This window comes from Pelecanus crispus, chromosome 18 (genome assembly GCF_030463565.1).
Source record: "Pelecanus crispus isolate bPelCri1 chromosome 18, bPelCri1.pri, whole genome shotgun sequence".
NCBI lineage: Eukaryota > Metazoa > Chordata > Aves > Pelecaniformes > Pelecanidae > Pelecanus > Pelecanus crispus.
In genome coordinates, this window is record NC_134660.1 from 8,371,986 (window position 1) to 8,394,853 (window position 22,868).

Below are 22,868 nucleotides of genomic sequence, written 5' to 3' on the forward strand. Positions count from 1 at the left end.
GCCAGTGAAATGTACCCATTAAATAGACTGATCAGGAAAGGGTATCATTTTGGTGTGAAATAGACATCTACGTCTGAGGCAATTCCACAAGTGTATGATCAAAAGTTCTGACTTTTTGATATCAACATAAAAATTATCTTCCACCTGTTTTTAGAAAGGGATATTAAGTTGATTCTTTTGAATGTTTTTTTTTTCCTTATTTATTAAACAAATATGATTTTTTTGGCTGGCACTACATGAATAGTTAAACTCTTATTCAGAAAGTTTCTTTTTTTTTGAGTTGAAATTATTTGAATTGAGGGTTGGACTAGATGACCTTCAACGGACCCTTCCAACCCAAACCATTTTATCATTCTGTGCATTTCTTTCTAGAAACTAAATCTCTGGCATATAAAATTGAAAACTTGTTCTGGCAATTAAAACCCACTCTGATTTTGGAAGAAAAAGCATGCAAAAGTATTTTGTGAAAATGACAGAGGTTGTCAGGAGGTTCATGAGCAGCCACTTGAAGCCTTTTTGTTTCCAGACAATTTTACATAGATGGGTTAAGCGGTCTCATTCACCTGTGAGCTTTAAAGAGTGGATTAGACAAGCAGAATTGCTCCTTCTGACCCACAGAAACCTTTCCTTAACATTGCTGAAAGAAGCAGCAGAGGAGATCATAGTAAATCTCTCCCACAGTTTAGGTGATGCATGAATAAATCTATACATGAACACAAATAGGGTATTGCTTCCCAATATGAAATTTAAGAAAACTTAATCTCAACTTTTCCTTAATGTGAACACATGCTATAAGCCAGGATTTATCCTGTTTTGGTACTAGAAAACTATTTAGTCCATTACACTTGATTTCTCCTCACATACTGGGTATCTTCTTCTATTAATTCAGCTTTAGTTTTGGTTCAGCTAGAAATCTTTCCCTTTAAAGATTTGTGAGAAAGATCTTGGATGGTTTTGGTAGTTTGACTTCCCCAAGTGTAATTACAGAGGCAATGACAAACACATTTTTGCGATGGAGTCTAGAATTATGTCTGAACTCTGTAACTGAAGCAGCATATTCACATTTGCAGATACTGAACCTCTGCACAGAGTCTTTGTACTTTGTATGGCTTGGCTGATGATGGACTAGGGCCTGGCTTCTTTTATCTGAGTGCCTCCAGACATGAGCACTGGAAGTCTAGGGAAGGGTTCTGGTGCTAAATGTGGACATCTAGTCTTGCTGTAGACATCCCAGCTTCCATGCAGGGCTGGCAGATTTCACAAAGGACCTCTGGTAGACCTTTTGGAACCTCCACTGGAGGACAGCCAGAAAACATGACTAAAATGCTTGTTAAGTCACTGGAGTTGTTTCTCTGGGGTCAAGATTAGCCTGTATGAGTGTGTGAGGGGGTGTATATATTTCCTCTGAGTTGGGGGATAGCTCTAGGTTGACTCTAGCTGTGGAATATCATGTCTTAGGCTGAGGAATGGTAAAAGGATCAAAGACCTCTATCACACCAATTCCAGTCTGACCAGAGATTCAGAGAGTTTGCTTTGGAGGGAATGGAGAATCCAATAAATCTCTGTATAATACAAGCTGTGTGTTAAACAAGTTCAGGATTTCTAATGCAGCTTGTTTGGAAAAAAAGGCATGGGTCTTAGTCTGATGTTGGAAGAGATTTCTATTGCTTTCTCCCTGAAACCAGCCTCTGGAGTTGGCTTTCTCTGTAGACTGGTCAGGAATAGCATTCCAACAGTTCTTATTCTTCCACCTGGAAGATATCCTTCAGTAAAGATGAAATTAGGCAGGGTGGACAGCTCAGAGTATCATGATTTACTTCTCAATCTTTCCTGCAAATACAGGTCATAAATATCAATACAGCATCTTCAACACATCCGCCAACTCATTAAGACAGAATAACAGGAAACATAGGTCACAGCGCTGTGGCTATAATAGCTGATATTTACCGAGACTGCTATCTGCAAACTTTCATAACAGTGTGCAAATATGCAAAGGAACTTATCGGAAAAAGACTCTAGTACAAAGCTAGCAGCCACTCTGAGCAAGAATGAGAAATGAGTATTTTGCAAAACAGGTGCTGATGAAGCTGACTGCAAAAAACAGACCTTTTTTTTTTTTTATCTGCTCAAGATAAAAGCATTGCACAGACTGAAAGGGAGAAAAACACCCTAATTTGGAGAGAGGTGGATATGTAGGTCTTCAGAAAGCATAGTACGCATTATGAGAGAGAAGCAGAACAGCTTGATCAATTCCTCCTCTTTCGTATCCATGTACTGCATAACAATGATGTACCCTGGTTCATCTGTATTTTATACAGAGATCTACCATCAAGCTTTTTATCTGCTCCTGTCTTGCTCTCCCTAACAAACAATCACTGACATGTATTTCCAAAGCAACTACTGGGAGTACGGGAGGTGGGGAGTGGGGCTGAGGGAGTCAGGACATATATTAGACGGTATTCTGTGTAGTCGGGAAAGAGACAGTCTCATCAGGTTTTTCAAAGCTAGGGCAAAGCTGGGATAGATGGACAGCGATACAGGAGAAGGACCAGAGAATGAATCATTAGGCTTTGTGGATTACGGTTTTTCTGAGATGGTACTAATAAAGAAGTATGGCTATTTCTCTAAAGTGCTGACAACTGGCAATTGAATAGATGAAAGCATTTATATGAGTGATAGAACTAGGGTCTGCACTTGTATAAGGTTTTGAGACAGTTTCTAAAAGCCAAGATTTAGTCCAAACTTCCCCCATAGGAAGAAATTAAAACATCTTCATCTGGGAGCTAAACTGTCTTTAGTATTTCTAACAATATTTATCAGTGTGTTGTGTGAACAGGGACAAAGTAAATATTAATCTAGACTCTCAACCATACACAGTAACACTTTGTCAGTTTATAAATGTGAAATTAAGCTCTGCTTCAAACCTGTGATTGTGAAGTCCAATGAAAAATGCAGCCAGAAGGTTGCTGAGAGCCCCAAATCTGCATCTTGGCTACCGTACGTCTTTAATGATAGTTCACCTGTTCATCATTAAAGTACTCCAATGCCCATAACATTTTACTATTATGCATGAACAAAGATTTAGGAAAGCACCTTCTCAAGGAATGAGTGCAAGTTTGCAGAGCTAAATGTGCAAAAAAGAGTTTAACCACAGGTAGTGTTTTGATATGTGTGGAAAATCCTAGTCTAACTGACTTGCTAGCAGATTTTGAAGCAAGAAAACAGAAATAAACCCCAGGTGTCTTATATCTGCAGCCTTTAGTTCCCCAAACCCCTCTTCTGCAGGGTAAAATTTAGTAAAAAAATCTTGCACTGCACTGTCAGGTGGTGGAACATAATGAAATATTTGTTTGTTTCATCTTTCTTTCCCTAAATGCACCCTACTTTGCAGGGGCTTTCCTAGCTTTCTCCTATAGGAACGCAATTAGCTAGACTGGTGGTAAATGCGGACACCCTTAAGACTTAGTAGTTTATCCACTGTCCCTTAGGACAGGTGGAGGAAGTGGGATTTTGAATGTCAGTGGTGGATTTGACTACATATTTGCAGAAAAGGCAGAATGCCCCTGGGCTGCTCAGTTCTCTACAGACACATTACATCTCCTAGCAGTGAAGCAAGAGGAGAGTGCTTTCTCTGCCTGTTACACATTCCTGAATGCATCCAGACCAAGATCCAAAAGCAAGCCCAGGCTGCAGAGTAGAGTTGAATGAGTTGTTACAGAGAGAAATTACTAGATATGGACATCTAGGGTGTGGATGCCCACATGAGTATCATTTAAGATGCTCTAAGGATCCTGCCTGACCACTCCCTGTGTCTCTCATACAACGTTAGTTAACATAAGTGAACGTAAGTCTCATGTAGGTCCTGCATCCTCTGTTGCGTCCTAGCACAAGATCCCTATGGTCAGGCAACTTCCCACTGGAATCATGGAAAAACCTCCATACCTAACTGTCTGTATGTTAAGATTAAAGGAACTATGATGGTGTACTGTCATCTAATGTCTCTTCTCCATTTTCAGATGTTACTCCATCTCCTTCAGTCTACAGGCTGATCTCTAAAGATGATGAAGATTTGGAAATGTGCCTTATCACAGATTACTCCCCCGAAAACCTCACTGTTACCTCGGCTGAAAAGCAGACAAATGCTGTTGTGGAGGTGGCAACATCTGAGAACAAACAGGAAGCAAGCTACCTGACAACCTACTGGGCCAGGAAAGATGAAATGCATTGTGGTGCACATCACGAGGGCTTTGGAGAACTGGAGAGCGAGGATCCTGAAAGTGGTAATGGCATTGTTGGATGTGTATACAGGGCTAGGGGTACTGTAGTGTCTGTGCTATCAGTATGAGCCAGACTTGTTCACATCTCCCAACCCTGCAAGCAATGCTGAATTATGCTCCCACACCCCAGAGGAATGTTGCCTTATTGCCTCTGTTTTGGTTTGCCTTCCTCCTTGGTAGAAACAAGATTAAGGGTCAGTAGACTGGTACAGTCACAGCAGAGAGATCTTAAAATCACATTGTGGGGGATACAAAGCTTGAAATTCCTTTATCTGATGGGACACTAAAGTTTAGTTACATCATATTTTATGCTTGCCCTGAAAACAGCTGAAAGGAGTGTTTATGGGAGGATTTATGGGCCTGAAACTCTAATCCAGCCATTCTAAGTAGAGATACCTTTATGAACATCTGAAGAATTACATTTCTGTTATTAATTAAATTTATTGTTACTATCTGCAGGTGCCAGCACTGTCTGTGTTACAGGGGTGTCTCTACACTTCAGGACAGGTAGGTACATAGCATTTTAGGAGTAAAGCTTGGCCTGATTAAAGGAAATGTCTTCCCAAGTTTTTGCTAATGTTCCCCATTTGCAGAATTCCCGCTGGAGCAAAAAGCTCAGACTGGAAATTTCCAAAAGGGCCCCAGAGGCTTTAAACATCAAAGCTGGAACTCACTGGGTTAACGTAGTCTTCCAGATCTGAGCTGGTAATTTTATGTGACCAGTGTAGCCAGTGCCTACATGCTCCTGCTAGGACTAGCCAAACAACTACTCCCCATCACATAATGATTTAAGGTACCAATATGAGTCAGCCTTACTGTCTGCATTTCAGACTTCAAAAGAGTTGTTTTTATTTTTGGGTGCACAAACATCTAATGAACCAAAAGATAAGCAGGTGGTTTCTGCAGTGTGTGCTCAGAAGCAGGGTTGCACTAAAGATACAGGGTGTCTGAGCAAGCTTTGCTTCAGCTCATGGCTATGGCAGTATACTAGCCAGTGCTGCAGCCCAAGCAGTTGCTGTTCCTGCTACTTCAAAGGAGCCGAGCCTGCCTCTGCACTTGCCGTTTGCAGAATAGCTGTAACTTTTGCAAACGTGTAGCCTTGCTGAAAAGAAACCAGTTAGCCAAATGTTTCCAAAACACCACTTCGGAAAAATACTCATCGGTAAACTTGGCTGATTTGATCAGTCATTTCAGAGAGAGGTTTTCAAAGATAAACATAAAATGACTTTTTGATGAAAGCTCCCTGCTTCCCCAATATAGATCAACGCATTTTCAAATTAAAATGATTTTGTAACTTAAGATTGATAGAAAATCCAAATAGACTTCGTGTTCTTTGAATAAAATTTAACTTGTTTTCCCTCTATCCGCCCTAAAAAATTCTAGGGAGAGGAAGAAGGGACACCTCCAGCATCCTGCGTTCATAATACAGTGTATTTAAAAACAGCTAGATGGTTGGCAGACTTGCATATTGGATAATTAAGTGGTTATTGAATGAAAATCCAGCCCTTGACACACCAACTGGAAGAAATGAAAGTCTCTCAGTGAGACAGTCCTGCTCACTGTCCCATTAGCTATCCTCCTAGCTGACTCAATCACATAAAGTGGAACAGCTTCATTAAGAAGTGCTAAGTCTGTCTGGAAGCAAGGATGTCTCAGTGCTCTTGTGACTTTCTTTCTCTGTTACTTTTACAGATGAAAACCTGAACATGCTGTCTTTATCACAGCTGGGCCTGAAAATAATTTTAATGAAAGGAATAATTTTTAATGTGCTGATGACGATGCTTATGTGGAAAAAAAAGTGAGTATGCATGGAGGGTGGTAAAACCTCCAACAGAAAACACCTGGATCAATTCATTAGCTATGAATGTTCCTTCTCTCTGCAGTAACCGATTACGCAGTCTATCCATACACCTTTTGTCTACTGACAGTAAAATCCCTCCACTCCTTTGGCCATATCATTGTTCTCACCTGCCCCTCAAGTCTGTTTGCTTTCCTTATCCACATGCAAATTTTACTTTTTTTCTTCCTAGACATCTCTCCCTTCTATTTCTACATCCATCCCTTCCCTCGTCTGCATTCATCCATCAGATTCACCCCCTGATCAGTCTCCATCTGAAAAAGTCTGATGCTTATTGACTTTAAGACCTCAGACCTAATATATTAGTTTTGGCCCAGTGTCTATTTCTTCTCTTTTTATTGCCTAGACACTTCAGGTCTACAATTGTGTAGCGACAACTGTATCCCAAATAATGACTTAACATACTTTATTTTTGTTACAGGAATGAAAATAACTAGATGGTGCAGTCTTGAAGTACCAGAAAACTCTGCTGAGGGATCTTTACCAGAGCATCGTGTGCAAGAGGAAACACTGGCATTCCTGTTGCAAGGGATATCACTTCGTGTCTCTATATTGAGCCAGCCATTATAGTCTAAATTGCTTTATTTGCATTGCTATAAAGCTACTCAAAAAGAAGCTTAACATTTTCAGCATTCTTCTCCCCCAGATTCATTTAGCGTGATAATGCCTCTTTTTGCATGAAGCATAGTTTGCTATAACTATAAACTGCCAAACATCACTATTACTTGCGTTAAAATGACACAAAATTTCTGCTTGAGGCGGCGTTGTTTGTTGAAAACTGCAACCTAAATATCACTTGGATGTGAATTTTTCATTTTTTGGTAACTTTCAGGTATGCACGTCTTAAGAGTGCACCCCCACAGACACCATTTCAGTTGCAAATGAAACACTGAAAAGCAAAGGGAGGCTTATTCAGGGTGCTGTGCACCATGTCCTGCTATCATTTGCTAGATCAGAGCAAGGTATCTTTTTTTTTCCCATAAAAGATATGCTGCTAGGTCTCCCAGAAGTCCTGAATTCAGCAAAATTCTCACTTCATTATCTTTTAAAGTCTATCTGGCCTTTACATTTTCTGAATTTAAACCAGCTTAAGATTTGGCTTTGTGTTTAGTAAAAATACAAACTACTTTTGTTCTTTTTGTTTAGTTCTAACAACCTTAGATTTCCTAATTTGTTTTTATATTCATTGCATAAAACTGTACTGAAATATTTACGTGTCCATGTGTGCACTCCTTGGAAACAGCACATGCATGTGAAATTCTTGAATTGTACTGGCCGCCACACTGATGTCTTGGCATTTCTTTAGGCCTTTGGCTGCTATTAAACAGTTGTTATCAAAAGTAACAAACTTTTTGTCTTTTGTATCTGTAGTTTGAGGAACTTGTTTTACCCTTCTGATGAGCTTTAGGAATAAGCCTGGCCTTTGGGATGAAGGAGGGAACGGATGTCCAGACTCTCCTCTTCAGCCTGACTTGGCCACCAGTCGCTGTTTACTATAACTGGCTGGATCCACTGTGGGGGGGAACAGCTACAAAGTCCCTTTCCAGAGCATCCTTGCTGTGTCTGGGTGAGAACAGTATGGCTGGCTTGGAGGGAAGGGAACGGAGGAGAGCACCTCTCCTCCAAGAGTAGACTCTGTGCTATGTGAAGACAATGGTAAAATACAGCTTGTCCACAGTGAGAGGACTAGTAAGCGGTCCAGGTTCTTGAAGGCAGATGTCTACTGCTATGGGGAACACAGGAGCCTGAGGTGTACTGCCTCTAAACGTCTCCCACTCCAGGCGTCACTGGAGAACAAGGTACCTGCTTTGCATTAATGACACCAACTGACCTGCCTGTGTCTCCAGGTTCAGTCTGTCACTGGCAAGAGTGGAAAGGGAATTTTCTCCTTTTGTGCCATCGACTTCTCCATCTTCTTCTGAAGCACCAGATATTCCTCTGGAGGGAGAAATGAGAAGGGTGCTCTGAAAGAAACACACTCTCCCTGCAAAGCTTGAACCTTGCTTGTAGCTCACACCAGTGCCCAAACTGAGTGGCAGGGAAAGCCTTGCCAGACTGGTGGGGCTGATTCCCCCTCACGGGACATTTCTCACCCTGCTGGATTCACAGCCATTGCAAGGAACTCTGATTTTGGAAAGGCTCATGCTTCAAATGCTTTTAGCCAAAACCCCTGATGCTTCATGTGGGAGAGGGTCCCTGTGTGAAGACCATGCCAGCATCCCTGCCACAGGATCTGACTCCGCAGTGCTGAGCAGCAACACAACGAAGTCTCCCTGGTCTCCTGCCATGGTGCCACACCTGACTGTTTGGCAGGTGGCCTGTCACTGGGTGACAGAGAGTTACTGACCCCTCCTGCCTAGGAACAACTTCAAACTTTCCGGGTCTATTACACTGATTATTTTACAGTACAGATGTTCAGGGATTCATTCTCTTGTCTCTCCATTGACACAACAGTCACTCTCATTTCTCTCCAACTGTAGAAAGCCCATGGCTCTTTACATGCTAGATTCCAGGCAGCTCGTGAAGCTTACATTGTGCTCATGATGAGGTCTGCCACATCACAGATGAAGCTTGATGAAGCTGCCTAAACCATATTTGAACTACAAAGCAAGTCATTGCATTTCGCAGATGTCCAACTGATTAGCCTCATTCCAGAAAGCTTCAGGGATGTGGAAGAAAAGTTTCCAGTCTCATTTACCTTTAACATCACTTTTTAAAATTAATATCCATCTTAAGTTTTTTGTGCTGCACTTCAAACCCATTCCTAGCAGTATGGTCAAGAAGGAAGAACAGTGTGTTGCCTCTGTTTCCACATCTCAGTCTTTTCCAGGTTAAATGACCCCAATGATAAGATTTGCCAAGTGAGGGGACGAGTGTACAGATAAAGTTAAATGTTTTGACTAAAGTGACTCTTAGCATGTGATCTGCAAAACACTGCATTTGTAGGTCTAGTTCAAAGATACTTGCAGATATTAGGCTTTCAATCTCCCACCACCACAGTGTGCCCCCCGGCCCCCCTTTGCGCTTTCTTGTTTATTTCGAGAAAGAAAAACCATAGTGCAAAGCAAAGGCAGGAAATAACACAGAGGACAGGATGTGGAAGGGGTCTCATGGCCAGGTGGGGCAGGAAGAGGACACACCACCAGTTCCATGACGCCACAATCAGGATCTGGGTCACCTTTTGATGTTTCTCTACACCCTACCGCAGAAACCGCTTCCTCTGGAAAGTGGAGCGCAAAACAGGGGGTGGGGGGAGCAGGGCTGGTGTGGCACGTGGCGGGGAGGAGAAGAAGCGTGTGGAAAAGAACAGCAGACGTTAGACCACAAGCCGAAGTCAAATGAGGTTAAGACACCCTCCCTTCCCGCTCTTTCACCGCAGCCTGCTCTTGGGCCTGGGGGGAGCTGTTTTGGGTACAGCAGGAAAGACTGAGCTATGTATAGCATAGGCAGGGGAAAGGAGGGGAGAAAACATGTTATAAAGTGTGGTGGGTGGCGGAGAGAGATCTTAGAAGTGTGTAAATTTTCTGAATTTGCCGATAGGCCTCTGCACCCTGTTATACAGGCAGTGAATCCGTGCAGAAAAATCGTTTCACTTCTCCTGACCCAAAAGGTGAGGGAGGAAGATGGGGCAGGCCAGAGAGTCCTCTCACATTGGCAGGGAAGGAGATGTTGCCATGGTCCATCTCTAGCACCCTCTCCCCTATGTGACCTCCTGCCCCCTAATACTTACCTATGGGCAGGAGATGAATTCGCATCTTTTCTAGGGGTTTTGTTGCAGAAAACACCCTGGCCCAACATTTGCCATCTCTGATTAAACACGACCCTGTACACAAAGCAGCCTCTCTTCTTGCCCTCTTCTACAGTGCAAACAGGGATGCGAGCATGGCTTTTATAAGGAGCAGAGCATGAAGATGTCTACAGACTTGTTGAAACTTATTTGGATGTGGGATTAACTCTAATAGGACCTGAATTCTAGTGCTGGGTTTATGGCAACTAGAGGCATTGCAAGCTGGTAAAAAAACAGGAAAAAGAAGAAACCCCACAGAAAACCTACGGTTTTTCCTTTTCCGCAGGCTCTCTTGCAGTTCTCAGAAGTGGCCACAGGAGGGTCCCCACCTGGAGCTCTATCTAAAGCCAAACCGTGGGGCGAGCGAGTCACGCAGACCCACAGGGAGGCACTCGCAGCCTGCGAACAGCAGCAGCTGCAGTGGCAAAGGGCAGACCCTGAGCTGCTCCTCCTCCTGTGAACACGCTGGCTCGGTCTGCCACGGGCCTGGCTGGGAGAGGGCCCTTCTAATGGGAAAGAAGAGCTCAGTGGCTCATTTACAACCCCTGCCTGCTCCCCAGCCGTACAAGGCTGGTACCACTGTAAACAAGCCCAGCTTAATGCCTGGGGCTGGAGGGAGGCGGTGGTGTCAGAGCTGGCATGAATTCTCTGTTCCTACTGCAGACCCAGACAGCATCCTTTGAGACAGTGAAGACCCTGCTCCCTCATACCTCACTCTTCAGGCCGTATGTTAGGCAAGAGACTTAGGAGCCCCAGGAGCACAGGAGCATTTCCAGCAAATGCTAAATGTGAAAAGGCGGTAAACAGGAGCCATAATCCAATGCTGAGAGGTTGAAGCTATCAGACCCCATGTTTTATCGGACAAACATTTCTTTGTCAAATAGCCTCAATGCACATTTTACCTACTCAGTGTTTCAGCTGCAGAGCAAACCAGACAAGCGTGAAGCACAATCAGTACAAGGATGGAGGCTCATGCATAAAGGCAACCCAGGTAAATTCTGCAGCCAAAGGTGTAGAGGGGCTAGCTGGGGTTAATATCTTATCCTGTGCCCATCACCACAGGGCTCTAATTTTCTATCGGGACAAAGAAGCATTTGACCTCAATGCAGGAGCTAGCCTGGGCTTGTGGAGGCAATGGCCAAGGGCCAAAGCCATTGAGTTTATGAATTTCACAATGCTTTAGAGGGGAAAGGATTTTCAATGAGGTTAAGTCTGAGGGGTGAACTTCTCCATGGACCCAGAACAGCTCAAATGCAGCTGTCTGAGGCACTGACACAGCTTGCCAGCCCTCTCCAACATCCTTGGGTTTATCAGCACATCAGGCTGAAGAAAAGCTAACACTGTGGCAGGGCAGCTGTATCACTACCAGGCCTCAGTGAGCCTGTAAGTTCAGCTGGGACATCCAGCTGTGCCCCACATGCCTTTGAGAGATATGGAAGGGCCTGTGGGAAGGAGGGTACACCTGGGGATGTGCTGAAGGACACCCTCTGCTTCCTTCCGTTCATGACTGCTAACCACAGACTAACCCAAATTTTCCACAGCTTTGAAGCCTGGGGGCACATTGGCAATATACTCTCCATAAGATAAAGAGGCAGGAAACAGGGAGATGAAGAGGGTGGATGACAACTGAGTTTCCATGACAACTTGTTTCCTGCTTCCCTCCAAAACTGGGGCACAGAAAAAAAGCCTGCTGGGTAGAAAGGGAGGGAGGGGGTAAAAACAGGGAGTCATGCCTGAGAGGGAACTTGGGTGTCAGAACAACCCCTGTATTTGTCACCAATAGGGAAAAGACTGCAGTATTATAAAAGGTTTTATTGATGGGAAGGATTACAGTAACTGTAACGAGGCAGCAGACCCCTCCATAGGACAGTCTGTGGGGAAAAATCTTGAGCCCTGCGTCCCCTTCCTCCACCAAGGAAGTAGGTCTGCTGGGGAACTGCACTTCCCAATGCCAGGCTTTGGCCTCAGAGCTCAAAAGCAATTCAAGACCTGGAAAGAGAGAAAGGCAACATGAACAATGTTTCTGCAAAGGGAGAGGAAATATCCCACAAGCTCCCATGATCTTGTGGTCCTTTGCAACAGTGACAACATGGCATGTCCTCCACTTTTCAGCACCAAACTCTCCCTGTCCCAAACTCCCTCCTCTCATCTGCTGAGAAACTTGAGGCTTGGACACCAGCTATACCATGGCCTCCAAACAGGACAACCCTCACAAACAGAGCCCAGGAGTCCCAGCTCCCAAAGCCCCTCTTGCAAAGAAGAACAGGGTATTTCTCTCATAAGAGAGAAATGTGGGTAGGTTTCTGCGACACTCCTAGTCAAACTGCCTTTTAAATTATAAAAGCCAAACAACACATGCACAAAACCAGAAAGCCGTAAATCTTAACCATGTATCAACCTAGAGGACAATAGCTTAACTGTACTTGGCCAAGACGAAGCTGGGAGCTAGGACTCCTGGATTCACCATCTGTCCAATTCTCTCCCAACTCTACAAAAGTACTGAAGTCGTTTGAGCTGTGGTTGCCCCTTTTGTAACCCCATGAATCAGTACCTCACAATCTCTTCCAGAGCTCAGCCAACAAAATTGATGACGACAAGATGGAGAATGGTGTTGGCAAAGAGGAAATCGGCAAATGCCCGCTCCGGTGAAATGCCTTGAAACTCGCCTTTGTTCTGGGGGTTGATCTGGATCCGGAGGCAAACTGCAGAGAAAGAATGAGAGATTAGGGATCACAAAAGGAAGTCACAGTGGGAAGCAGTCTTCCCGGGGCAGCCCACCCCAGTCTGGGCCACTGTTCCACCAGGGTACCAGTAAAAAAGGTAAGTCCATCTTTATTATAAAATGAGCAGGATGCTGGCAGGGGATTTGCACAGGGCTTTTATGGAACCAGCTCTCCCATACGCCTACACTATCAGGGGTGGCCAAGTGAGCCCTGAGGGGCACAGGCTTATAACTGGATGGGACTCGCATAGAAATGGGCATATTTCCATGTTCTCCATTGGGTGTGCTGGGGAGGGCTGCACAGATGATCTTAAAGGTCTTTTCCAATCTAAATGATCCTATGATTCTAAGGTGATTTTGGGGGGCATTATGGGAGAGCAACACCCTGAAGCAGTCATTGCTAGAGTCAGGGTTTAACTATGGGAGAGTTCCTAAAGGTCACCAATACAAGACAGTAACAGGGAGGGCTCCCTGACTGCCAGGGAGAAGTACGGACACCCCGGGGCTGATAAGAAGCCGGGCTCGGTGGGCAGGACCCCCACAGGTTCACAGTCGCTGTGGAGCATCCTGCTGCGGGGCAGGCTGGGCCAGCTGGGGCTGGAGCCTGCAGGCTTCCGGGAGAACTGGGTGTTATGGGGGAAGGGGAAGGGGGTCTTAGAGTTTGCCATGGGGACTCCTTGGCTGCCAGAGTTTGAGGACTTTTTTTTTGGTTTTGGGCTTTTGTTTTGAGGGCTGCTGTAGGTGACTCCCTTGGGCTATTGGGAAAGGGCTGCGGCTGCTAAGGGAATCCTCTGGCTCCTACAAGAGATCTGAGTATTTCTAAGGCAACTCTCTGCAGACCCGGGGCCTCTGCGCGTTGCTGGGGGTTCCGCGGTCGCTAGGGGAGGCTCAGGCTTTGCTACGGAGAGTGCGCGGTTGCGAAGGGGATTCCAGGGAGAACCGCGCGGGGCCGGGGAGGGCGTGGCAGGGCACTGACCGCCGAGGATGAAGCTGCCGACGGCGGAGATGAAGCCGCTGAGGAAGGAGTTGAAGGGGAAGGTGCCGACGCCGAGGCAGTAGCCGAACTGGAGCGCTCCGGTGAGCAGCACATAGAGAAGGTAGGCATCCAGCACCTTGAGGCGGCTCGGCGTGCCGCTGCCGTACTCCGCCAGGAAGCGCCGCACCACCGAGCCCACCGAGCCCGTGGCCCCCGCGCCGGAGCCCGCCGCACCCGACATGGTCCCGCCGGCCAGGCTGAGGTGGCCGGAAGCAGCCCGAGCAAGCACTTCCGGGGCACTGCTGGGCAGCGCAGGCGCACGCCTAACTCGCCGCCAGGTCAGTGACTGATGCGCAGGCGCGGTTCTCTTGCCCGCGAAAGGGCGGAACTGGGAGGTGCCGCCGGCCTCTGTACGCATGCGCCTGCGTACGCGGAGTGAGGGGGAGAGGCGGGGGTTGGGGGCAGCACTGCCTGCGGGGCGGTGGCCCCGGCCCGGCCCGGCCCGGCCCGCGGGCAGAGTTTCGCGGTCCCCCGCATAGCCGGGGCCGTGCGGGCTGCGGGCGGCAGGGCCTGGCCCCGGAGGCCCCCGCCAGCTGCCTGCCTGCCAGCGGCGGCCCGTCAGGCCTGGCTGCTGCGGGGCGAGGGCCCGTTGGGGGAGAAGCGGCGCTGCCGGCGGCAGCGGCTCCTGTTGGGAGCTGCGCTGGCCTGAGGGGGCCTCCGCGGGGCGGGAGGGGCGAGGCTCAGGGTGCCAGCGTGAGCCTGTGTGCTTGCTGGCCGTTTGACAGAAAGACTGTCCAAACTCTCCCAGGAGCGTGGTGGAAGCCTGACTTTTGTGGCCCCCTTCTCAGAGCTGGGGAAAGGCAAACGGTTGTTTTCTTTGCTTTGATTAAAAACTCTCGTGACGGTGGGCCTGAAATGACAGCAAAATGACTCTGCACCTTTTAGGAGTTTTCTTCTGACGGGGTGGGGGGTGTCACTGTGTGGTTTAACCTGGGAGGCAGCAAAACACGCAGCCATTTGCTCATCCCACCCCCCTGCAGTGGGATGGGGGAGAGGATTGGGGGGGGAGTAAAATTTGTGGGTTGGGGTAAAGACAGTTTAATAGTACAGAAAAAGAAGGGAAAATGATGATACTATGCAAAATAAGTGATGCACAATGCAATTGCTCACCACCTGCTGACCGATGCCCAGACAGTCCCCAAGAATGCGCCCCTGCCAACCCCCCCCAGTTTCTATACTGAGCATGACATCGTATGGTATGAAATAGCCCTTTGGTCAGTTGGGATCAACTATTCCAGCTGTGCCCCCTCCCAATTTCCCACTAGCAGGGCATGAGGTGCTGAAAAGTTCTCGACTAGTACAAACACTACGTAGCAACAAGTAAAACATCAGTGTCTTGCCAACATTATTCTCATGCTAAATCCAAAACACAGCACTATGGCAGCTACTAGGAAGAAAATTAACTCTATCCCAGCCAAAACCAGGACAGTGTCCACCCCTTATTCTATACCATCTACCTCATACCCAGGTCTTACCCTTTCCAATACATTCCAATTAATCACCACCACTTTCCCTGTCTTGATATATACGCACAGCTATTTTTGTCTATGGGCCATACCTCTAAAATGTCTGTTGAGTTCATTTAGTCCATGACTTTGGGCTCCGTCTCTCATAACAGTCCTTCAGGGCAGGAGAGATGGTGCACGGTGTTGGGTTGCTGCAGGCTAAAGCCAGTTCTGGCTCCATCACTGCCGCACTTTGCTTGGTTTCATCAAAGTTCATTCCTCATTAATCTAGGTGATTCCTACTTCAACAGTGTTACACCATTGATATGGCATATAGCCACCATAGAATTGATGACATACAGTATTATATAGCAATTAACATAATACCATTTAATTCATTGGCTATTCTCACCCAAAATCAAATCCTGTTGAGGTACACATTGGGCTTCCCCATCCTTTCGCATCACCCACCAAGTGCACCCAGGTCCTTGAACAAAAGCTATCCCACAAATGGGTTTGCCTTTGCCAGAGGGGGAAGTAACCCAGACTGTCTTCTCCAGCATATTTTTTATGTGCACTACAGGGAGTTTATCTCCTTCTACAGTACGTAAAAGTTTTGATTGGGCTGGGCCAGCTCGATTGGCAGATCCCCTGGTGTTGACTAACCAGGTGTCTTGCTAAATGCATATCCCAATGTTTGAATGTCCCACCACCCATTGCTCTCAGGGTAGTCTTTAACAGTCCATTGTATCATATACAATTGTATAGCGGGCCTCGGATCCTCTGTATCCCCGACTCCAAAACCCTTGGGGTCGACCTCGAGTCTCCTCGATTCTCCCCTGGTGCTTTCTGCCAGAGGCTCCAGGTAGGGCCATTCTCCCCGTCTGCGGTGTAGAGCACAGTCTTTACATTTTGCCCTGCCCGGACCGGCCCCAGAGATACTGCATGAACTATCTCCTCTTTAATTTGTTCCAAGGCTTGTCGTTGCTCAGGGCCCCATTTGAAATTGTTCTTCTTCTGGGTCACTTGATAGAGAGGGCTTATGATCAGACTGTAATTTGGACTATGCATTCTCCAAAAACCCACGACGCCCAAGAAAGCTTGTGTTTGCTTTTTGCTGATTGGTGGAGACATAGGTGTTATTTTGTTGATCACATCCATTCGGATCTGATGACGTCCATCTTGCCATTTTATTCCTCAGAACTGGATCTCCTGTGCAGGTCCCTTGGCCTTACTTTGTTTGATGGCAAAACTGGCCTTCAGAAGGATTCTTCCCTTTCTCAAAAACTTCTTCTGCTGTGTTGCCCCACACAATGATGTCATCAATATACTGCAGATGTTCTGGAGCTTCACCCTGTTCCAGTGCCGTCTGGATCAGTCCACGGCAAATGGTGGGGCTGTGCTTCCACCCCTGGAGCACTTGGTTCCAGGTGTTCTGAACCCCCCTCCAGGTAAAAGCAAACTGGGGTCTGCACTCTGCTGCCAAAGGGATGGAGAAAAACACATTAGCGATGTCAGTTGTGCCATACCACTTGGCTGCCTTTGACTCCAGTTCATATTGAAGTTCTAGCATGTCTGTCACGGCCGCACTCAGTGGCGGTGTAACTTCGTTCAGGCCACTATAGTCCACTGCTAGTCTCCACTCCCCGTTAGACTTTCGCACTGGCCATGTGGGACTGTTAAAGGGTGAGCGAGTCTTGCTGATCACTCCTTGGCTCTCCAGTCAACGAATCAGGTTATGGATGGGAATCAGGGAGTCTCAGTTGGTGCAATATTGCCACCAGTGCACTGTTGTGGTAGCGATCGGCACCTGTTGTTCTTTGACCCTCAGCAACCCCACAATAGAAGGGTCCTCCAAGAGACCAGGCAAGGTGGACAGCTGTTTGATTTCCTCCGTCTCCAAGGCAGCCATACCAAAAGCTCACTGGTACCCTTTTGGGTCCTTGAAATACCCTCTCCTGAGGTAATCTATGCCAACGATGCACGGAGCCTCTGGGCCAGTCACAATGGGATGCTTCTGCCACTCATTCCCAGTTAGGCTCACTTCAGCTTCCAGTACAGTTAGCTGTTGGGATTCCCCTGTTACTCCAGAAAAACAGATGGGTTCTGTCCCTCTAGAGCTTGATGGCATTAGGGTACACTGTGCACCGGTGTCCACTAGAGCCTTACACTCCTGTGGGTCTCATGTGCCAGGCCATCGAATCCACACAGTCCAGTAAAGCCAATTGTCCCTTTCCTCCACCTGGCTGGAGGCAGGGCCCCTCCAGTCCTGGTCATAGTATTCATTGCTCATTTCTTGTACATATGAGTCAGGAGCCCCTTCATTAAGATCAGAAGTAAAATTAGCCCTCTTACTCTGTCTGGGGAACTGCCCACTGGAAACTGGAAGTGCAATTTTCCTGGAAGAACCCCTATTTGTGATTGTTTTTCCTTGCAGCTCATGTACCCATGCCTCTAGGGTGCAGGTAGATTTTCCATCCCACTTCCTCATGCCCTCTCCATGGTCACACAGGTGGCCTATGGTGTATATTCACTATATCCTCTCTCGTGAGCAGAAGAACGCTTACTCCTAATGGCTGAGATACTGGCCTGTACAGGTGGGGAGTAGGACATATGCTCTTTGAGTTGCTGGAACTCCTGGGACAGTTTTTCAGACAGTTTTTCCACAGACGAGACACAGGCCTGTAGGGAGGAAGAGAGATTTCTTCGTATTGCCAGAGTTGGTTGGCCAATTTTTCCACCATTAGTTCCTCTCTGTCTTTCCACATCATTACTGCCAATGAGTTTGCATGCAATAGTGGTACGCTCCGTACAAACTTCTTCCACATGAGTCATGTGCACCTGACTTCGTCTGGATCTTTGGGTAACTGCTTGTTGTCCAGGTCACCATAGGTCACCTCCAGCGTAGCTAATGCCCTCAGCCACTGGATACCTCTCTCCATGGTGGTCCATTTGCCTATATAACATAGTAATATGCTGGTCTGAACATCCCAAGGATATTAAAAATTCTCAAGAGCTGTTGTAACTAGCCTGAAGGAGAAAGGGATGGTGAAGGAGTGGGGGAAAGTGTCCCCCCTGTCTCCCCCATAGATTGGTTCTCCGAGGAAAAGAGGGGAAAAGGTATAATTCTTAACAGTTTCTGAGGGATGGCTCCCGAAGTACAGGGATGACGGCAGTGCTGAGTACAATCTCATGGCCAATAATTTTATCATACCATAAACCAGTGTTACACAGTAGAGCAAAGTGATAACTTTAATCCAGCTCCCAAAGGTGATAAACAGCACCACAGGGAGTGCGTACGGCAAGTACGGTGTTACGTAGCACACTCTGAGGACAAACACAACTCTGAGAGCAAATTAATCAATATTGTGATCAGCGACTATTAAACTAATATAATGAATGCTTATCAGAAATTTTTGTTAACACACTCTGGTCAGATCTGTCGTTATCTCAAACCCTTCAAGCCCCACATTTGGCGCCAAAAAGGACTGTTGTAGTTTAACCCAGCAGGCAGCTAAACACCACACAGTCGTTTCCTCGCTTTCCCCCTCCCCAGTGGGATGGGGGAGAGAATCGAGAAAAAAAGAAGTGAAATTTGTGGGCTGAGATAAGGACAGTTTCATAGGACAGAAAAGGAAAGGAAAATAATAATAATAATAATAATGATAAAAGAATATACAAAATAAGTGATGCACAGTGCAATTGCTCACTATCCACTGACCAATGCCCAGCCAGTTCCTGAGCAGAGGTCACTGCCCCCTGGCCAACTCCCCCAGTTTCTATACTGAGCATGACATCATATGGTATGGAATAGCCCTTTGGTCAGTTTAGGTCAGCTGTCCTGGCTGTGCCCCCTCCCAGCTTCTTGTGCACCTGGCAGAGCATGGGAAGCTGAAAAAGTCCTTGACTAGTGTAAGCACTACCTAGCAACAACTAAAACATCAGTGTGTTATCAACGTTCTTCTCATACTAAATCCAAAACACAGCACTGTGTCAGCTACTAGGAAAAAAACGCAACTCTATCCCAGCTGAAACCAGTACAGTCACTTGAACTACATCATGGTATCAATCCTGTAGCCTGAATCTTTGGAGACCTTATCCCTTCTAACTTGTGGGCTTGATCCCTGTGAATGTCTTCTCCTTATCTGTCCTTGGGATAGGAATAGAAATACCCTCAAGAAACAACACTTGTGTTTATGTGGTAGTGAATATCCACCTGGGTGTTGGACAGGGGAAGTGTGTACACATTCCCTTCTTTGGTTTCAACTTGTGCAGACAGTTTCCCCTTTGAAGTCCATGTCTTGAAGTGATAGGGCTGAGCTAGGATGTTTACAGGTGCTCCATCCTTTGATCATGCCTCCAGTGCCTCCTGAAGAAACCTTGTCCTGTGGAAGAGACCTTCTACATTTCTGAGCTCAGTTTCTGTGGCTAGGAGATGGGACTGACAGCATGATTTTGCTAGGACAGTCTGGGGGGTTACCTGTCTTCCTTCTACAGCCTCTGGTATCCTGATGTATTAAATTCTCACCAGTCATGGAGGAAATTGGGACCTGAGCATGCATATTCCCCCAGGGTTTCTCTGCAGTGCTCATAAGGGGACTGGGACCTTTTTCCCTTGGTCAGTTGCCCATTTTTGTGGCATCTCTGGGGACAATCATTTGCCTTTGTCCCCTCTCTTGTCCAGCACAGGAGCAAAGGTCTGTGTGGGAATGGGTTCCACAGCCATGTCCCTTGCTTCTCCCACATGCTAGCACCTGCTGCTCTTGTGGAGGTCCTCTGCATATTCACATCTACAGAGAAGCATCAGAAACTGTAGGGTTTTCTCTTCACCTTATCAAACCCAGACAGCTCTGTGGTGCCATGTCCTGGGTGAAGATGGTGGCTGCAGTCCTGGGGCACTCCAACAATTTTGGTGGTGCTCCGTATTGCTGGGACCCATGGGAGCGTGCCATGCTGATGTGCAAAGAAAGACCAGCTGGAAGTCATCTCCTTTCATCAGAGAATGCCTGCATTTGATGTTCTCTCCATGGCCCTGAACAACAGTGGTTTTGGGGGGGAGATAAAAATTGCTACCCAGAGCTAGGGTGCACATAAATATAGTGTTGAGCTACGGAATGGAGAGGTGAATTGTGGTGGACCTCCAAGTTCAAAAGGTGATGATCAATAATGCAAAGCCCAACTGGTAGACGGTTATTAGTGGAATCCTTTGGGGATCAATACTAACTTTATTAACAACCCTGGATGATGGGACAGAGTTCACTCTCAGCTAGGTTGTAGATGATACCAAGTTGGAAGGAGAAATTGATATACTGAAGGGCAAGGCTGCTATTGAGACTGACCTTGGCGGGCCAAGAAATATATCAAAAGAAACACCATCAGGTTCAATGAAGTTTAGAGCAAAGTCCTGATCCTGATGTGGGATAACCTCATGGAACAGAAGAGTCTTGGGCTGATTGGCTGGAAAGTAGCTTTGCAGAAAGAGACCTGGAGTTCCTGTGAACAAGTGAACATCAGTCAGTAAAGAAAGCATATTCTGGGCTGTCTTAAAAAGACCATAGGTAGCAGGTCAAGGAAGGTGTTTCTTCCCCTCTGTTCAGCATCTGTTCAGCACTTGTGGAACCCCTTCTGCAGTACTGGGTCGAGTTTGGTACTCCCCAGAACGTAGTAGACTTTGGTATACTGGAGCAAGTCCAGGAGAGGTGGAGGCTGGAGCTCAAGACATAATGCTGAGACAACTGGGTTTGTTCTATCTCAAGAACAGAAGGCTCAGGTGGGATCTTAATGTGACATTTAGCTACCTTTTGGTGGGGTATATAAAAGGCAGAGCTAGACTCTTCTTGCAGGCTCACAGAGATAGAATGAGATCCAATGGACACAACACAAGAAATTTCAGTCAGATATTCAGAAAATATTTTTCATAGTGTAGCTAAACACTGGAACAGGGACCCTGAAAAATTCTTGAATATCTGGTAGATTTTCAGAACTGAACTGGACAAGGCCTTGAGCAGCTGCTCCAGTTTGGGCCTGCTTTGAGTGGGAGTTGAACCAGAGATCTCCAGAGGTCTCTTCCAAACTATATTACTCTATGATTTATGATCATCTAATGATTCTACAAATTATGATTTTAAAGATACCCTACAGGACCCTGTAGTCAGGTGCTCCCATTTTCTACACTTTTAACACCCTTGCAACTCCCACAGAGATTCTCTGCCCATTTTTCTGCAGCACCACTTCCTTTTGCTCCTCTTAAGCATTTTCTTGGTGTTCGCCTCTGTCCTGCGTTGTTCTTCTCTGTCTAGAACCAATATTTTTCCTGCACACTTGAGGTTTATTATCTAATGTACTTTTAATTTCTTGTGACCGAGTCAACGAATTTAGCAGCTGAAAAAAACCCCAAACCACACAACTGATTCCGTGGTTCACAAGGCCTTTGAGAAGAATGCAATGGCCATTACTCCACCTAAAAGCCTGGAATGAATGGTCAGGGATTATTTGTTGCATGAGATTTCTTTTTGGACTTACAAGTGAAAGGTCTTAGGCTTTTGCTAACCCAATGCTATCCAAAATCCATCTCTTCTGCTCCAGCCATGCTAACTTGAAAACATCTGAAGCTTTTCACTTGTGCTGATCCTTTCCCCAGTGTAGAAGTAAAATAGCTAACACCTCATAGGCAGAGGTTTGCAGGCTTCTCCAGTCAGGAGGTGTCTGCAGCATGACTTGATAGCCTCACTGAGTCTGGGTGAACTGACTGTTGAAAGAATGAATTGTTTGTAAAAGGATGGACTGTCTAGACACTCCTTATCTGAAGTAACCCACTTTCTGTTGTGATTTACCATGTCCTGCTTATCTGACAGGGCTTGGGGAAGAATGAGTCGTATAGCCCAAAGGTATATGAACTCTGTAACTTCCCCATTTGGGCAGAGTTCACATCAGTGGAGTCTGTCACTGCTGCTCTCTGCTCTCACCTATAATTGTAGCAATAAGCTGCTTCTGTCCTGACCTGATCTCAGTTGCAAACTGTTTATTTTGTGACACCAAGCAAAGTGGAAGTTGCAGATCTTGTAGAGACACTGTTCAGTGTTGCACTAAACTCTGGGGGAAATTTAGATTGTAGAGGCAGCACGTGAAAGTGCCAAGGTTTATAGTCAAATGTATAATTACTCCCATCTCTCTGCTGTAAGGCAGGATCAGCTGTAGGGTCATTCTGGTTTTTTTAAGTGCGTTTTCTCTTGGAGTTACGCTAGCCTTAGACCTCTCTGTCCTTCTGCTAATATTGATGTGTTTCCTTTACCGCATTTTTGTCACTGTAACTTTTCTCATCCTCCATGCTGGAAGCATGAGGAAATACGCACAACTCATAAAGGTCTCCATTTGCAGGCAACAACAACAGACACTTGACTGTGGTGGTAGTCTGTCTCATTTTAGAATTCTGCTATGGGGTGGCAGTCACCACATCGTGGGCGTAGTTGGGTGTATGCCACATGAGTATCACCCGCTTGCCTTGATCACAAGTTGAATAGCTGAGTGTAATGAGACATGGTCAGCAGACAATGTAAATAAGAACTGTGTGTGATGAGCCTTTGCAGAGGCCACCAATCAACAAGTGACAGGAGAACAGTACCTAAAACTGCTAGAAAGGTATACTATGATATCTCTGGGGACTGACTGGATTGACAACTTGTGCTGACATTTGTCTATAAAACCCCCGGTAACAGAGATATGGGGGGAACACTCATATGCAGA

The 22,868-nt window shown here is 46.3% G+C and overlaps 2 protein-coding genes across 2 annotated transcripts in view; one reads left to right on the plus strand and one right to left on the minus strand.

Moving 5' to 3' along the window:
• Window positions 1-7,460, plus strand: part of LOC104029752 (T cell receptor alpha chain MC.7.G5-like) — a 192,814-nt gene extending 185,354 nt beyond the window's left edge. Inside the window, exons 6-9 of the mRNA XM_075722948.1 lie at window positions 4,017-4,280; window positions 4,737-4,784; window positions 5,970-6,075; window positions 6,557-7,460. Coding sequence (XP_075579063.1) covers window positions 4,017-4,280; window positions 4,737-4,784; window positions 5,970-6,075; window positions 6,557-6,572 — 434 coding nt within the window. The 3' untranslated portion in view covers window positions 6,573-7,460. The remainder of the gene's footprint in view (window positions 1-4,016; window positions 4,281-4,736; window positions 4,785-5,969; window positions 6,076-6,556) is intronic.
• Window positions 7,461-11,736: 4,276 nt separating this feature from the next.
• DAD1 (defender against cell death 1) lies at window positions 11,737-13,861 on the minus strand. The gene is made up of 3 exons (XM_075722966.1): window positions 13,621-13,861; window positions 12,474-12,624; window positions 11,737-11,911 (listed from the first exon to the last, which is right to left on the minus strand). The coding sequence occupies exons 1-2, from the start codon at window positions 13,859-13,861 to the stop codon at window positions 12,494-12,496; spliced, it is 372 nt and encodes a 123-aa protein (XP_075579081.1). The 3' UTR covers window positions 11,737-11,911; window positions 12,474-12,493.
• Window positions 13,862-22,868: the final 9,007 nt, after the last annotated feature.